The sequence below is a fragment of the Pygocentrus nattereri genome, chromosome 24 (genome assembly GCF_015220715.1).
Source record: "Pygocentrus nattereri isolate fPygNat1 chromosome 24, fPygNat1.pri, whole genome shotgun sequence".
Lineage (NCBI taxonomy): Eukaryota > Metazoa > Chordata > Actinopteri > Characiformes > Serrasalmidae > Pygocentrus > Pygocentrus nattereri.
The window spans coordinates 10,275,745-10,294,086 of record NC_051234.1 but is presented as its reverse complement, the minus strand read 5'-3'; the positions used below and the strand labels follow the sequence as shown (position 1 = coordinate 10,294,086).

Genomic DNA, 18,342 nt, shown 5'->3' with positions numbered 1-18,342 from the left:
GGTATATGATATAGGCAAAATTGGTATAACTGGTTTTGAAAACTGGAGAAATGGGCAAAACAGTTTTATGAAATGGGTAAAATTGGTATAACTGGTTAGGGAAATGGTTGGAATGGGTAAAACTGGTTTAGGACATGGGTAAAAGTGGTATAGCTGATTTAGGAAATGGGAGGAAGGGGTAAAACTGTTTTAGGAAGTAGGTAAAATTGATAAAACTGGTTAAGGAAATGGTTTAAATGGTTAAAACTGGTTTAGAAAATGTGTAAAATGGTGAAAAAATGGTTTAAGAAATGGGTAAAATGTGTAAACTGATTTAAGACATGGGTAAAATGGATAAAACTGGTTCAGGAAACGGGTAGAATGAAAAGGCCTTTAGAATTATTTATTACCCAATGTAGTAAAGTAAAAGTAAATGTAAAAAAAAATTTAAACACTTTAAAAAAAAAGGATGTGTATGTTGTTATAGACCACCACTGGGCAGTGAAGACTGATGCGGGTTTTTCATCTACCAATTTTTTTGCAAATTTTGAAAATGTGCAAAAAAAAAAACAAACAAAAAAAAACACTTAAGAAAAAAGCCTAAAATTTGGAAAAAAACACCTAAATAATACATGAGTTTTATTCTAGGACAAGGTGTAAAAGTAAGAATACCACTAAGTCTGAAATGTGTAAAAATTGCGATGGAAAAGGGTTTTATGTATCAAGCTAGTGTCTGGAAGCGACTGGTCCTACAGACGGTCCGGTCAGATCGTGGCACAGGGCTTTTTGCAGGTTGCCTTCGATGTTCTGAAATGCCTGATCTGTAGTTCACTTGAAAAATGGCTCTGCCGGGCTACCTAGTGTTTTTTTGTTCCTAGATGTCAGGTTAATGTTGTCGGGGTGGCTCAGAGATTTCAGCCCTCATTAGGTGGCCACTGCTTGTCCTGCCCAGCATCTCTGAGCTGCAAGCTACAAAAAGACGGCAAAAGGTTGTAAAGATGATTCTACTTAAAGTGAAAAACCGAGTTAAACCTCTCCATCTCTGCTTGTTTCGCAGTAGCCCCTAACTGTGGTAGCTGATGTCATCTAAAGTTTCTTCACATAACTGTAGTGGATGGAAACATCTGCATCTATTTCTCCCGAAATTTTGTAAATGTGTACAACATTTGCGAAACATTTGAAAGCTGGCTTGAGGTTCTAAAGGTTCTATCGCAGAGACATCATCCCTCTTTCAGCTTTTTGGTAAAGTCAGTGGGGCGTCCTCCACTTTCTGCTGATTTAAAATCCCAGACTGTATATTTGTATACATCAGTCTGCCGAGGAGGTTTATAATGCTGAACTATTACAAGAATTATTAAAGAAATGATTAAATCTATGAATTTGAATAAAAATGCCAATTTACAAACTGAGACAAACTGAAAACAATAACTAATATTAAGTGTAAAATGGTGAGAAATAATGCTAGATATTCATAGTGAATAGGCATTAGCATTAATTTAACAAATTAGCAACAATTGGCATATTAAAAAAAAGATACTTCCTAAAGCTAAGATACACAGTTGTATGCAAAGGTCTGCACAGCCCTGGTCATATTACATGTTTTATTGAATTTGAAAATAAGTGAAAATGTGTAACTAAATAAGTAAATAACTTAAATATTAGACATATTTATACTAATTTTAGTGCACAGTCTTTGTTTTAAATGTGTTCTTTTGTGTTGTGTTTCAGTAAATAAACAGTAATTGTGCATTCAAATGTGCAGAGGTGTGTCTCTGTAGAGGATGTGTTCTCTTTTTTACCCCTAGAAAATCAATAACATGTGGAACTTGACCAGGAGTGCCCAAACTTTTGCGTATGACTGTATTTCACAGAGATAAAGAAATGAAACACTACACTATTATAACCCCGCTCTTCTGCTACAGCGTCTCTGCAGGGACCCATTACCGCTCTGCTATTAGAGTCCAGCGAAAAGGAGACAGGGCTTTCATTCAGAGCGCTGAGATAATGATTGTGCCCCTCATCAAGCAGAGCACAGGTTTATTAGCCTGAGACATTCACAGCATCATCAGCTCCATCGGCAGCTCACAGAGGCTGGACGCACTGGAATGGCTCCACTGTGACTTATCACTTTCGACAGCCAATGTCACATCATTACAGTTGTCTGGTTTTATTTATCATTTATTTAAAATTTTCCACCCTTTATTTATGGCTTAAAACCAAACAGGGTGCTTTTGCTGCTGTGCCTTTCAGACTGATACACTATATGGACAAGAATCAGGACACACCTCCACTGAATTCAAGAGTGGTGCTGTAATAGGACACCAACAGTGTAAATTACGCCATCACTGGATTCTGGAGCAGTGGAAACGTATTCTGTGGAGCAACTAATCACGCTTCTCTATCTGGCAGTCTGATGGACGAGTCTGCGTTTGGTGAATGCCAGGAGAATGTTACCTGTCGGACTGCACTCTGCCTGCTGTAAAGTTTGGTGGAGGAGGGATGATGATATAGGGCTGTTTTTCAGGGGTTGGTCTAGAACCATTAGTTCCAGTAAAGGGAAATCGTAATGCTTCAGCACCAAGACATTTTGGACAATTGCACGCATCCATCTATCCAACTTGACTGATCCGCACGTAGAGGCCTGACCTCAACCCCATCCAACAGATTTGGGATGAACTAGAAAAGAGATAGTGACCCAGACCCTCTCGGCAAACGTAAATGTCTGACCTCACAAATGCTCTTCTAGATGAACGGGTGGAAATTCACACTCTGTGGATTTAGAATGGGATTCATGAAAGCTCCTGTGGGTGTGATGTGTAGGTGTCCCAACACTTTTGTCCATATAGTGTATATGTAAATAAGCTTTGTTCAGTTCAGTCTTTTTTTTCGCATGTGTGGATACTTTATATGGTTACAATGATCCATTTGCTTCCTGACAACCAGGAACAGCACAATGTTTAATCACTTTTGCACAACTTCCACACTTATACACTTATACACTATACTTCCAAAAGTATTCGCTCGTCTGCCTTCACATGCATATGAACTTGATTGACATTCTCAATCCATAAGGTTTAATATGATGTCGGCCCACCCTTTGCAGCGATAACAGCTTCAGCTCTTCTGGGAAGGCTTTCCACAAGCTTTAGAAGTGCATTTATGTGAATTTTTGACCATTCTTCCAGAATCACATTTGTGAGGTCAGACACTGATGTTGAAGAAGGCCTGGCTCACAGCCTCCGCTCTAATTCATCCCAAAGGTGTTCTATCAGATTGACGTCAGGACTCTGTGCAGGCCAGTCAAGTTCTTCCACACCAAACTTGCTCATCCATGTCTTTATGGACCTTGCTTTGCACACTGGTGCACAGTCATGTTGGAACAGGAAGGGGCCATCTGCAAACTGTTCCCACAAGGTTTGGAGCATGAAATTGTCCAAAATCTCTTGGTGCTGAAGCATTAAGAGTTCCTTTCATTGGAACTAAGGGGCCGAGCCAAACCCACCAAACTTTACATTTGGCACAATGCAGTCAGACAAGTACCGTTCTCCTGGCAACCATCAAACCCAGACTCGTCCATCAGATTTCCAGATAAACGTGATTCATCACTCCAGAGAACATGTCTCTGAGTCCAGTGGCTGCTTGATTTCCACCACTGCATTCAACGCTTTGCATTGTGCTTGGTGATATAAGGCTTGGATGCAGCTGCTTGGCCATGGAAACCCATTCCATGAAGCTCTCTACTCTGTTCTTGAGCTGATCTGAAGGCCACATGAAGTTTGGAGGTCTGTAGCGATTGAAGAAATTTTGGCGACCTATGCACTTCAGCATCCGCTGACCCTGCACTGTCATTTTACGTTGTCTACCACTTTGTGGCTGAGTTGCTGTCATTCCCAATCGCTTCCACTTTGTTATAATACCACTGACAGTTGACTCTAGAATTTTTAGTAGTAAGGAAATTTCACTGGACATCCTATCATGTTACCACCCTGGAATTCACTGAACTACTGAGAGTGACCCGTTCATTCACATATGTTTGTAGAAGCAGTCTGCAGGCCTGGGTGCAGGAACATCACTCCACATCACTTCAACTGAATGGTGGGGTTAAACTTCTTTAGGCTGAATGGACAGGGCAAAACTGCTGTAGGCTGAATAGGTGGGGCTAGACTGCTGTAGACTAAATAGGTGGAGCTAAACTGCTGTAGATTTAATGGTGGAGGTAATCTGCTTTAGGCTGAATGGGTGGGGATAAACGCTGTAGGCTGAATGGTTGGGGCCAAACTGCTGTAATTTGAATGGGTTGGGCTAAACTGCTGTAGGTTAAATGGGTGGGGTTAAACTACTGTAGGTTAAATGGGTGGGGCTAAACTGCTGTAGATTAAATGGGTGGGGCTAAACTGCTGTAGACTGAATGAATAGTCATATGTAAATGACATCACAGCCATGATGAATTTAAAGCTGTTTCTGCAGCTTGCTTTCTGTATATGGCCTGTAAGGACTGGGGAGCGAATGGTATGTTCAGAAACTGTTTATATACTACATCTAGCTTTTATTTGAGACAAAAAAGTGAGGAAAAATTCAGTTTTCTGTGTTATGCACCCTTTAATACCGTGGAAAAACTTTCTATCCTTGTCAGCTCTGTCAAAAAAACACATACTCTCTCTCTCTCTCTCTCTCTCTCTGTCTCATTCACATACAGTAGAGATGTAGAGCCTACTGCATCATTAGCATGAGAGGCGGTGAGCCGCACAGCAAACAGTCTGCAGAGATGAAAGAGAGAGAGAGAGGTAGAGAGAGAAAAATGAAGTCAGAAAGATAACAAGAAAAGAGAGGAAAAAATACGGAAACACAGAGAAAGAAAGAGGACAGAAAGAGAGATGAAGAGTGAGAAGGGAGAAAGATAAAAGGCGGAGGCTGAAACCTATTGGGGGCCATTTAGGGTGAAATACACTGAAACACTTGCACACACTACTGTGAGTGTTTCAGTGGTGTGTGTGTGAGTGTTTCAGTAGTGTGTGCGTGTTCCAGTGGTGTGTGTTCGAGTGTTCCAGTGGTGTGTGTGAGTGTTCCAGTGGTGTGTGTGAGTGTTTCAGTGGTGTGTGTGTGTTTCAGTGGTGTGTGTGTGAGTGTTCCAATGGTGTGTGTGTGTTTCAGTGGTGTGTGTGTGTGTTTCAGTGGTGTGTGTACGAGTGTTTCAGTGATGTGTGTGCGAGTGTTTAAGTGGTGTGTGCAAGTGTTTAAGTGGTGTGAGTGGGTGTTTCAGTAGTGTGTGCGAGTGTTTCAGTGGTGTGTGTGTTTCAGTGGTGTGTGTGTGTGTTTCAGTGGTGTGTGCAAGTGTTTCAGTGGTGTGTGTGTTTCAGTGGTGTGTGTGTGTTTCAATGGTGTGTGTGAGTGTTTCAGTGGTGTGTGCAAGTGTTTCAGTGGTGTGTGTGTTTCAGTGGTGTGTGTGTGTGTGTGTTTCAATGGTGTGTGTGAGTGTTTCAGTAGCGTGTGCAAGTGTTTCAGTGGTGTATGTGTGTGAGTGTTTCAGTGGTGTGTGTGTGTGTGTGTGTTTCAGTGGTGTGTGTGTGTGTTTCAGTGGTATGTGCGAGTCTTTCAGTGGTGTGTGCGGGTGTTTCAGTAGTGTGTGCGAGTGGTTAAGTGGTGTGAGTGTTTCAGTGGTATGTGCGAGTCTTTCAATGGTGTGTGTGGGTGTTTCAGTAGTGTGTGCGAGTGTTTAAGTGGTGTGAGTGTTTCAGTGGTGTGTGCGGGTGTTTCAGTGGTGTGAGTGTTTCAGTGGTGTGTGCGAGTCTTTCAATGGTGTGTGCGGGTGTTTCAGTAGTGTGTGCGAGTGTTTAAGTGGTGTGAGTGTTTCAGTTGTGTGTGCGGGTGTTTCAGTAGTGTGTGCAGGTGTTTCAGTAGTCTGTGTCTGTTTCAGTGGTGTGTGTGAGTAGTGTGTACGTGTGCAGATGTTTCAGTGTATTTCACCCTAAATGGCCCCCCATAGGCCCCCCATATTTTACCCTTAAAGATCAACCATATATTTTACCCTAAATGGACCCCATAGGAATCCCTGCTGAAGTTTTATTCGTCAAGCCTCTCTCTCTCTCTCTCTCTCGATTATCAGAGAGAGTTCAGATGAAGGGGGATTCCCCAGAGCAGCTTCACAATACACAACACTGTAATCCGCAGCAGGCAGACGATATTAAACACAGCTTTACCCCCCCCCCCCCCCCCCCCCCCCAACCCCCCATTCTTATGTAATCCTGCCTCTTCTTCTCTATGACAGCACACAGTGAATTAGAATGAGGAGCCACAGTTCAGCCGGTTGACTGTGCCCGTTCCTGCTTCTGTGCCTTTGGTCTCTGCTCCCGTTTCTGTTGCTGTGCCTTCTGGTCCTGTTCTGTGTCCTGTGTCTGCCCTTGTGTCTGTTCCTGTGTCTGCTCTGTTTCCTGTGCCTGTTCTGCCTTCTGTTCCTCGTGTTCCGTGTTCTGTCCTTGTTTAGTTCTGTCTGTTTTTGGGTCCTTGGTGTCTGTTTTTTTGTTTTGGCATGCTTCAGTGCTGTGTGCCTTGCTGGGGGATCTGTCACGATTGGCCCCTCCCAGTCTCCTCATGTGCTTTTGTTTACCTTTTAGTCCTGTCCATGTGCCTACCAGTTTTGACCCTTGTTTCTTGTCTCCGCCCTTGATTGTTTTCACCTGTCCTTCGTCATCCCTGTGTTGTATTTAAGCCCTGTGCTTTGCCCTTTGTTTTGTTGGTCTTTGTTTGATGTTTGTTGGCTGTATGTATTCTCGGGTTGTTTGATTCTTGTTTATCATGTCTGCCTATCGATCAATCCGTGTTGGCTCAATGACCCTGGACTGTTTGAACTATGACCCTGGATTTGCCCCGGATAAATCTTGCTTTTCTCAGCACGTACGTTCACCTTATCGCTCCTCAACGTTACAATGATATGAAAATGAAATGAAATGAAATGAACCTTTATTGTCATTACACATTGTACTTGTACATTTGCGCAACAAAATTAGTTTACAGCCCCCCCTCCCCTCTTGGTGCAATAGAAATAGAAAGTTAAAATATAAAATAGAAAAGTTTTAAAGTATAAACAAATTAAATAACAGATTAGAGCTACGGTTAACTATACAGGCGTAAGCATAAATTAACTAAGCTCTCCTATTTACACACTATGCTTTCCTATATACACAAGTGATTTCCTATATACACAGTGAAAAATTGACATATGCAGCATCAATTATTGCACATTATATTTTGTTTTTAGCAGCATGGGTCATTGCACTTATCCCTGTAGGCAGACAGAAACATCTGCCCATCTGTATAGTCTTTGTTTAACAGGGATATGGCCCTGTTATAAAAACTGTCCCTCAAATGGTTTGTCCTTGTTTTGAGGTGTCTGTAACGTCTGCCTGAGGGCAGCAGTTCAAACATCCTATGTCCTGGGTGTGTACTGTCCTTGATGAGACAAGCCCTCCTGAGACAGCGAGTTCTGTAGAGGTCTTCCAGGGAGGGGAGGGAGTGTCCAATAACCTTCTGTGCCGTGTTGATGACCCTTTGTATGGCCTTTTTGTGTACTATGGTACAGCTGGAGAACCACACAGAGATACAGTACGTCAAAACGGAGCAGCGGTAGAAGACAGTCAACAGTTTCTTTTCCAGATTCAGCTTCTTAAGCGTTCTTAGGAAATAGAGACGCTGCTGGGCCTTCTTCACTACCGCTGAGGTGTTAGAACCCCATTGGAGATCTGCATCCATATACACCCCCAGGAGCTTGAAGCTGGACACCCTCTCCACACACTGTCCATCAATGTATATTGGCTGCAAGTTGGACTGCTTCCTTCTGAAGTCTACAGTCAGTTCTTTGGTCTTAGAGGTGTTGATGACCAAATTGTTCTCCGAGCACCACTCCACTAGCCTTTGAACCTCCTCCCTGTATGCCGTTTCATTGCCATCTGTCTGGGAGTATGGTGTTGAAAGCAGAGCTAAAATCAACGAAGAGCAGCCTGGCATAGTGTCCCTGCAGTTGCAGGTGGGAGATGGTGGCATGGAGCGCTGTTGCTATGGCATCTTCTGTTGATCTGTTTGCTCTGTATGCAAACTGAAGTGGGTCAAGGGTAACTGGGAGGTAAGACCTGATGTGGTGTCTCACCAGTTTCTCAAAACACTTCATGACAACTGGCGTCAGGGCGACTGGTCTGAAGTCGTTTAGGCCGCCGATGCTGGCCTGTTTTGGGATCGGTACGATTGTGGGTGGCTGATTTCAGACATGGCGGGATGAAGGACTGGGATAGGGATAGGGATAGGGATGCGTTGAAGATCTTGGTAAAGACTCCAGCCAGCTGGTCTGCACATTTTCTGAGGACCCATCCAGTGACTCTGTCTGGTCCAGTAGCCTTCCTGGGGTTCACCGCCTTCAATGTTCTCCTCACCTCATGTTCCTCCACCATGAAGCTATAACCACTGCAGTCAAATGGTGGAACTGCTGCTGTTTCTGATCTTCCTTGTCAGAACGTGCAAAGAAGTGGTTCAGCCTCTCCGCCAGAATTGGGTCATTGTCTGCCTTTGCTGTGTTGCTGGGTTTGTAGTGGGTGAGATGTTGGACCCCCTGCCACACTTGCCTTGCATTGTTGGTGCTGAAGTGGTCCTCTATCTGCCATTTGTATTCCAATTTGGCTTTCCTAATCCCCCGCTTCAGGTCAGCTCTGGTGGCGCTGTACTGTGCCTCATCATCAGACCTGAAAGCTGTGTCACGTTGCCTCAGAAGGACCTGGACTTCTTTATTCATGCAGGGTTTCTGGTTGGAGTAGATCCGGCAACATTTGTCCACAGTGACGCTTTCTACATAAAAGTTGATGTAGGAAAGCATAGAATTGGTATACATCTCCAGATCCTCATGCTCAAATACCAGTCTGTACTCTCAAGACCAGCTTGTAGCTGCAGCAGTGCTCCTTCAGGCCATGTTTTGACAGTCTTTGTGGATGGAGGGATTCTCCTCCTGCAGGGTCTGTATGTAGGAACCAGCAGCATGGACATGTGGTCAGAGAAGCCTAGATGTGGTAAGGGGGTTGCACTATAGGCATTCCTGATGTTGCTGTAAACTTTGTCCGGAGTGTTATTTCCCCTCGTTGCACAACAGTCACATATTCCAGGTCTGGAGAGCAGTGACTGTCTAGTGTGCTTGCATCTTTACACCAGTTGTTGTGTGTGTAAACGCATAAGCCTCCTCCTCTGCTCTTACCGGAGTCGCCGTTTCTGTCGTATATGTTTCTGTTGTATAGTGATACAAACCGATGCGATACGATATATTGCAATATTTTGCAATGCACTGTGATGCTTTGCGATATGCTGTAACAGCATGTTACAATATATTCACAACACATACATTAAGGCACATTAAGCTCTAGCGTAATTTCTACATAAAGCTCAGCACCTTTTGTATATTATCTAATTACTATTGCTGTTATATCACTGTGCTACATAACTAGAACAAATAATATTTCTTTATGAAACGGATAGGTCCGATCCTAAAATCTGATTGGCTGAGCTGCATTCAAAGCCTTTCTAAAATCCACAACATATGCACTTCCTTACAACTGAACTCTGTATCACTGCGCCACAGCACGAAAAACCCTTGTGCTGTTAAAGGAATAATCTTTGACTCTCATGCTGCTCACATAGACCACCAAGTGTACTGATGAAGTAAGAACCGGTTGTTTGTTTAAAAAGATGGGCGACCAAAAGTTCTCCTCATTCAGCGGTCCATGGTTGCTTGGTAACGACACGACACTCTAAAGGAACTACATTTCTTGGCAGGATGCTTGTTTATGTGATTATTATTAATAACAACTTCAATTATTTTCAGAAAAATTGTGTATTTTATCATATTTTATGCTGGCCTGCGTCTTTACCATAGGGAAGGGTGTTCTTATTGCTTTAATTTACCATTCCAATCTTTGAAAAAAAGATGCTTTTTGGCCACAGTATGATTTGCCTTATTATTATATTGCTTACTTGTTTTTTTTATCTCTGCTATGATCTCCAGCACCACTAAATGCCACATCTCAGCATTTTTCAGATTCTTAAGGATATTTTTCCTAAACATCCTCTTGAATTCAATCCATCCATCTCATTTTTATCTTTCTTTCATGAGTCCAGGGGGATGTCTAGTAATAAAAAAAAAAAAACATCTCGAAAGGTGCTCACATCTGCTGCAATAATGGCATGGTTTCCCTCCTGTTGCCATAGAAACCTTTCTTCAAATGAAAAATCACTGACCCTTTGATGCTACAGGTCAAAACGGACACAGGACTTCAATGAAACACCGGCCGTGGTTACAAACGTGGCAAATGGTACCATGTCTCTTTCAAAGCACCAAAACTTTAAAAAGGGGTAGAACTTTAGAACCATGCCCAAAAACTGCTGAGATGAACAGCAGTGAAACAGGAAAACAATGGGAGCAGCGTGACCCACTTTAGCCGAGTCTTAACCCAAGAAGTGATGAGACTGAGACTGCTGCTTCAGAGGAGATGAGAGTGACCTGTGGGAGCACTGTGGGGGTCACCCCACCATCATTAGCCAACATCCCTCTGATCCCTCAGCAGCAGCACTGAGAAATAGAAAGAACCCAAAATACAGACCTAACCAGACCAGAAACTTCAACTCAGACCAGACGTCACACTCAATGCAGACCAAATTAGACCAGTCCAGAGCAGAGGAAGCCAGTCTGGTCCAGAAAATCCAATCCAAGCGGACTAATGATAACCCCACACTAAAAGACTTTGGAAAGACTTTGAAAAGACTTTTGAAAGACTAAAATCTGACAGTCTCTCACATCTAAAGACAGTGTCAGGGTTTTTAGTCACAGACTGTGATTTTGGAAAGACAGGGAATCCTGCAGTGTCACTACATACAAGACTGCAACTAGATTTTTTTCAGATTATTCCCCATCATGCACCTGGCGGTAATTTACCAAAACTTATAAACACTTTTCCTTCCATTCAATAGTGGTAAAGATGGGAAGATACACTGGCTAAGGTAAAGATCTGGGGCTCAGCCCAGTTCACTGTAGAGCTGTATACTCTGGCACATCATCACCCAGAATCGATTTAATTAACCTGTAAAATGTGCAGTTACTTTTTTGATATAAAGTATATAAATACATATATATTTAAAGATTTACAACACAACATGCAGTGATTCAGCACTGCTATTTCATTCTTTTGAACTTAACCATAAAAAACAGTGGAACAGAAAGGAAAAAACATCAATGATTCTTCAATAATGCCGTTCTTAAATTCCTCAAATGTTAAAGCAGTTTACATTTTAAGTTAATATGATTATTGCATTAAAGTGGAGCAGATTTGTGGTTTTTACAGAGATTTCACTCGTACATTTTCTCTCTCTCTCTCTCTCACCCACTGACCCTGTCGCGTCATTATTTGCATGAACCGAGAATGAAAACTTATGATAATATTCAACACTGTTGATTTTGTTGCAGCATCAAGACAAGAAAAAGACTGCCTTAAGACAGCCGTCCTGACCACCTCACACTAAACGACTGAGATGACCAGAGAGCAACACAACTCTAACAAGACTCTCATGATTTTATTCTGATATTGGATATTTGTCTGGATATTGCTTGAAAAGTCATTTGGTGTAAGGCCGTCATAAATCAGTCAGAGTAAGTCAAACTGAATTGATTTCAGAACCATTAGTCAACTGTGTTTTCCACACAGAGGAATCAGACCTCATCATTTAACCCACCCATGCAGTGAAACACATACAAACATACGCACTAGTGAACACACACACTAGGAGGCAGTGAGCACACTTGCCCAGAGCGGTGGGCAGCCCTATTCACAGCGCCCAGGGAGCAGTTGGGAATTAGGTGCCTTGCTCTGAAGTGCCCTTGTCAGTGTACTGTCAGCCAAGGGGATTGAACTGGAAACCTTTTGCTCACAGGGCTGGTTCCCTAACCTCCAGTCCACGACAGCCCCCAAAAGTTTGCCAGGGGAGAGCGAGATAGCAGTCCCCCACTACCAGAAATTATACAGTCGAGATTCCCGCATTTTGGGAATTCGCAAGGGTCAGCACCACCCTTGGCAGAGCCAAGCCCAGGGTGAACCACCTTCGTGATCATGGTATCGCTCCTGCCAGGTGAGAATTAGTCCAGACCAGGGTAAATATTTTTTGAAATGTTCATCAGTCTTTATTTGTATGTTTATATTTAGCTTTTCATTTTGGTTTTGAGTCCAGTTTAGTTTCAGTTAGTCTAAAAGGTGCAAACTGTAAATACCATGCATTAACCATGTACATATACAGTAAGACAGTCACACACAATGTATTGTAACTAAAAATAAGATATCAAATCATAACTCCATTTGCTTTCGTCTTGGTAAAAGTTCATTTGATCATATTTAAAATTAAGATATTGGAATACGAATTCAATTCAAAAGGTAACAAACAGTAAAGTACAATAGACAAGATTTTTCATACATTTCCAAATGGATTTGGAAAACAGATTTACATACATTTATTTTTGTGTGGTACATTTCTGGATGTAATATTTTCCCATACATTAAAAAAAAAGTTATAAATTATTTATTGATTAATAAAAATGAATTAATATGGCAAAATATCCTGCAAATATATTTAAGTGTTTGGAATGTATTTCGGCACAGACTGCGATGTATTTCAACTGTATAAAAATACATGTCTGTGTATTTTTTTCCATATGGAATAACAGGCAGCACTTCCTAGAACTTTAGCAAGTTTAGTTTCTGAATTTGATCAATTTTCACACCAAACAGGGCCTTTTCTCCATATTTAGGACAACATAAGCACTAAAAAAGCAGGTTTACCTCACAGTACTCTGTGATGATACAGAAGACGTCTCTCTCCAGGAAGCTGGTGTAGAACTTGAGGATGGCTGGGTGGTGGAGCTGGGAGAGGAGCTGAGCCTCCTGCGTGGCCTTTACCGTCTCGTCGGGCTTCAGATCCCCCAGAGGGATTTCCTTCAGCACCTTCCTGTGTGTTACAACAGAGAGAGGAGAGAAATTAACACCTCCCATCTTCACCCTCCCTGTACATCCATGACTTTCATGCTAAAGCGACTTTGTGTGCGCTCTCATTTAACTCATCTGTTGTGGACTTATTACAGTGAGAGAACATGGATGGACGAAAAAAAGGATACAAACTTGGGAATTCTGTCAAACTGCGGCTGAGGAATGCAACGCTGCATTAGGGAATATTACATACACTCTTAGTAATAAAGGTTCATTTTTCATTGATCAAGGTACAAACAGTGTAAATGTTCCCTTAAAGGTACAACAGTGGCTTTAAGGTCTGATTGTGAACCTTAAACAAGTTTTTCCCGGTGAAAAGTTTATATTTGTACCTTTTCCTAACCAAACGTTGTAAAACAGGACAGTCCTGGAGACAATTATAGTACAGTTATGATCCCTGACTAAAGGTCCTGAGATGAACCCTTGAGGGAACCACCCCAGTGACAAGAGGGGAAGTGACCCAGTCACAGTTTAGTACCTTTATTTCTGAGAGTGTAACATTACAACATATTTAAAGACTTTTTTTGGGCCTGAAACATACTTAACGCAAGGATGTGAACACAGATGGTTCAAGCTACACAGATGGGTTTCACATGTAGTTGTGTACAAAAATGTGTCACTATGCATTTCAGAATGCAAAGCAAGCGTAAGCTGCGATCTGAGCAGCACATCAGGGGGCGCTATAACAACAGCCATGGTCCTGTACCACCAACATGCTTCTTAACTGCCATTTCAGACGAGCAGTTGAGTCTGACGTGAAGACAGTGTACATAATCGTAAAAAAATATCATACATTATCACCTTTCCTTTCCAGCAGAAGAAGTAAAGCAGCTTACTCTCCTCTACCTTCCATGTTCAGGTGGTGAGGCTATCGGAAAAACAGTATATCCTCCCTGATTTGTTCTCTAGCGCCCCCTTCAGTACTGATTGCTTTAAGCATCACATGTAAGGGTGCCTACAGACGAATACAGATCTTGTCCGTCTAGAAGGCGTGTACACGGCTGGAGTGGGTGGAGTTTGTACTGTTCGGTGGGAAACAAAACATTTGAACCAGACACAAAGAAATACAGGCTTTCGTTAGAAAATTTGGGCAATGGCCAGATACAGAGTGCACAGCATTGCTCTTGACCATTATCTAGGATTTTCATTCATCGTCTGCTGTTTCTATTCCATTTCTATTTATTTGATGTGCCTCCACGTCAGAATCCGTTGCAGCAAAAGCTGAAATGGTTTGGACTTTTTGGACACTCTAAGAAGTGTCTTTTCACTGCATATAGGTGCATGTCCTAGCTGAAATACATTCAGCCTCTAGTGTGTAGGCACCCTAAGAAGGGCAGTGGTGGACAGTAATGAAATAAATGTCAGTTACTGTACTTAAGTAGTTTCTTCGTGTATCTGTACTGAGGTTTTTGCATTTTGGACGACTTTTTACTTTCACTCCACTACATTTCAAAATCAAATATCTTACCTTTTACTCCACTACACTTTGAGAAATCTGTCGTTTCTTCTGGTTTATGTGCATATAAAACGTAACGTGTCAAAACAAAAGAAATGTGAAGCAAGAACACCAATCAGGGCACAGCGGTCACTTTGTTTTGAGCTTGTTTTGACCTGTTGGTCATACCGACCCAGTGCAAGCGTGCAAGCAGGCGCTTCAACGTCAGTGCAGTAGCGTGAAATTTTGACCTTGTCTATTCAACATAAATGATGAACTAACCTAACTTTGTGTAAATAGACCGCAATATAGAAATATGTCCACATATGCAGTCGTGACTGACGCGTCTTTTTTCTAAATTTATAGACCTACAGATTCAATATAGTAAAGGAAAATCATTCGTGATCCTGAGTTTAAAGCAAGTTTTTATTAAACTTAAACTTGTAAATAAGTTGTATTAAGGTAGTTCTTCTATTTTCGATACTTAAGTACATTTGAAGGCAAATACTTTTGTACTTTTACACAAGTGGAGGTCTAAAGAGAGGAACTTCTACTTTGAGTGGCATTTTACCTTCAGTATCTCTACTTTAACTCAAGTACATGATTTGTGTACTTCGTCCACCACTGAAGAAGGGCCATGCATTTGCAGTGCATTGGAATTTGCATTTGTGTACTAGCACTAGTCTGTTTCTGGCCTTAGACTGTAATGCCTGTAAACTGTGCAAATTGAGGATGCAGAATGTTTATACAGCCAATTCAACTCTATTTATATGCTGTTAATATGTAAAAGATGATTGTTTGATGTTTGTATGTAGTTAAATAAAGGTTAGAAAGACTGAAGCACAGCAATGAAAAGGAAGTTTTCAATTAACCATGTCTGTTAACAACGCAACACTGAAACCAATTAGCAGCACTTTGGAGAGCTTTAACATATCAGGCGGTCTCTCTCTGCTCCTCTCCTGATCCTCTAATATCTTTCTTAAGCAGACTAATTAGCTGTAAACTCATCTTAATTTCACAGCATAATTAGAAAATAAAACGTTAAATGTCAGTCTATAAAGGTCAGCCCCCGACTTTCAGCGGAAATCGGCGAACGTATGTGTGTGTGTGCAGAGACAAAAGGTCAGTCTGGGGGTCGGAACGTTTGACAGACCGCAGGAATCGCTTATCTTTGGTTAGCATGACCTCTGACCCTTCACGTCTGTGAATAGTGTTTGCCTGGTAGCAGCACTGACTGTTACTGTCCGAAGTTATGAAACTCAGTTTGGTCAGCAGATTTAAAACAGCCACAGCTCCCTCACACACATGCACTCTCACCTCAAAGGTGCCAGAGAGGGAGGGTTCCCTAAAGAACCGTTCATGAAACCAGCGATGAGATGTGTGAGTGTAAACCTTATTGAGGTTTGGAAAACCTCCACATAATGGAAAAGACTCCTGAACGGGAATTCCACCAATATTTCAAAATGTCTGTATAATTCAGTGGGGGACATGTAAACAGAGTCATTCAGAGCGGTTTGGTGTGAAATGGTATCGTTAGATTCTGACAGGCATCTTATCTCCAGGTAAGAAATCGAACCTACTCAATCAAAGCTGACAATCAACTGTCATGTCTGTTACCTAGCAACCGATGACCCGTGCACACCTGAAACATGAAACGTGTAAACCATCAAAATAGTGTTAAAAATATGTTACAGCTGTCGTTACTGGTGTAGAGAAGGTCAAAACAAGGCTAAAGTGTGCTAAACTGTAAATTGTGAATATTATGAGAGTGCCCCCTGCTGTTTATCAGAGCGTCGCCGTTCCCAGTTTCAGTTTCCATTTCCCAAACACTTTAGCCGAGCGTGCTAAGGTTATTCCTCCTAATAAATGGACACACGTTCAACATTAACACACAAAGGTAATAAGAGGGACGGTGGAGTTTGAGTCTGCAGCATCTGAGATTTTTAAAATGCAGAGTTAGAAAAGAAAAACATCTCACAGAGAAAGCAGCGTTTTACAGTGGAAATAAATGTGCTGCCTGACACAGCTGCCTAAAAACCATAGAAACGGATCTTAAACAGAAATTAGGACCCTGTTGGGGTTTATCCTAAAGTTAGGACAGTATTTAAGAGGTTTAGTCTAGTCAGGGTGTTTGTGTGATGAGATTAGTGATGAGATTATGAAGTTAGGAACTGTTTTTCTGGAATAGCTGCTGTCCGAAATTCAGTCCATACTGAAGTCGTCATGGAGACTAAACATAAAAGATTTTAGAGAAGTATTTTAGAGTTAAGATGTTTCTATAATGCAGCCCTTGGAGTCGTCATGTCTACAACACAAATAGAGAAAGAAGTTTTCTTTTTGCCTTATAACATTCTGCATATGTCACTAACCAAAACTTTATTGCAAAACTGTTATAAAACAAAGGCTCAGGTATGAGGCAGTGAGGCTGTTTAGTCTAATGAGAGGCAGCTCTTAGAGATATCTGGGTCTGTATTCGCAAAGCTTTTTAAATTGGAAGCCAGGTGCCTAATACTAATCCTAATCCTAATTAATCTCGTGGCCCCTCTGAATGTATTAACGTCAAAATTCTGTGGGGTCCCTGAAAGTAAACTTACAGTGGTGGACAAAGTACAAAAACAACGTACTTGAGTTAAACTAGAGAAACCCAAAGTAAAATATTACTCTAATAAAAGTAGAATCTGTAGATGCTGACGTCTATTAAAATTATCATAAGCACAAAACACTGAAGGCAAACAGTTTCCATCAGGTAGAACAGAGTGGCTCTGAAATCACTTTTACAAACAAGCAAAGTTTCAGTTTAAGATTAATTTGCAACTTAGTTACAAGTTGTTTTAAACTCACAGATGAGCTCCTTTACTATATTGATCTGTAGGTCTCTGTTCATAAACATAAACTAGCCCAAACTAATTTACTATAAAATTAAAGTGTTTGTGTAAATTCAGAAAAAAAGATCATCATTTATGTTGAACAGACTCTTCCAAAATGTTATACTGCTGCACTGACGTTGAACCATGTGCTTGCACAACAGGTCAACAGGTCTAAGCAAGCTCAAAACAAAGTGACCGCTGTGCCCTGATTGGTGTTCTTGCTTTGCGCATGTTTTGTTTTGAGACCTTATGTTTTTATGCACGCATAAACCAAAAGGAATGACAGATTTCTCAAAATGTAGTGGAGTAAAAAGATATTTGACTTTGAAATGTAGTGGCGTGAAAGTAAAAAGTTGCCCAAAATGGAAAAACGTCAGTACAGATACATAAAAAAACCTGTATTTACTGTATTTACCTGTATGTCCCTGTATATACTGAGTGATAAACCTTAGTATGTAAAAAGACTGCGATTTTTATATTGTTAGTTTTTGGTTTTTCCCCAATTTAGTTGCCTCCAATTCCAACCTCTAGTTAGAACTCCCTGAAAGCGATACCACCAGCGCTAGGAGGGCGAAAGATAGCACTGGCTTCCTCCGAGACCTGTGAAGTGTCATCTTTTTGAACTGGCACTAATGGAACATCATTGGACAGCTGAATGCACTCGGAGGAGAACACTAACCTCCAGATCTGTTACGTCGCCTAACAGATGCCTGCACTGACTAGCATCTTGCTGAGTGAGGGAGGGGCAGGAAAGTGAGGCCAGTTGTGCTCTTTTGGAATCCCAGCAGCCACGGATAGCTATATCGATGATAGGGTCAACGCTTAGAAGGTTGCGCCACTCGGGGGCCCAGCCCAGGATTTTAAGAGGTTAAACAGTGTAATAGCAGTTGGTCCTGTTGTCCTCTAAGCATTAATCTGCTACAGACCCATTCTAGGTCATCTGCTCCTCTGTTCACTCAAAGACAGATTGGTTTAATCTCTCAGAGCTGAATCTTTTCAGGCTGTC

General features: G+C 41.7%; 1 protein-coding gene and 1 non-coding gene across 3 annotated transcripts in view; both read right to left on the bottom strand.

The window, feature by feature from the left end:
- Positions 1 to 18,342, bottom strand: part of nek11 (NIMA-related kinase 11) — a 145,886-nt gene that overhangs the window by 88,764 nt on the left and 38,780 nt on the right. For both annotated transcript variants that reach the window (XM_017683970.2, XM_037533901.1), the window contains one exon: positions 12,831 to 12,996. In XM_017683970.2, the coding sequence (XP_017539459.2) occupies positions 12,831 to 12,996 (166 nt within the window). The remainder of the gene's footprint in view (positions 1 to 12,830; positions 12,997 to 18,342) is intronic.
- On the bottom strand, positions 11,978 to 12,134 carry LOC119262411. Its single transcript, XR_005129616.1, has one exon. It is a non-coding gene; the product is annotated as a U1 spliceosomal RNA (small nuclear RNA).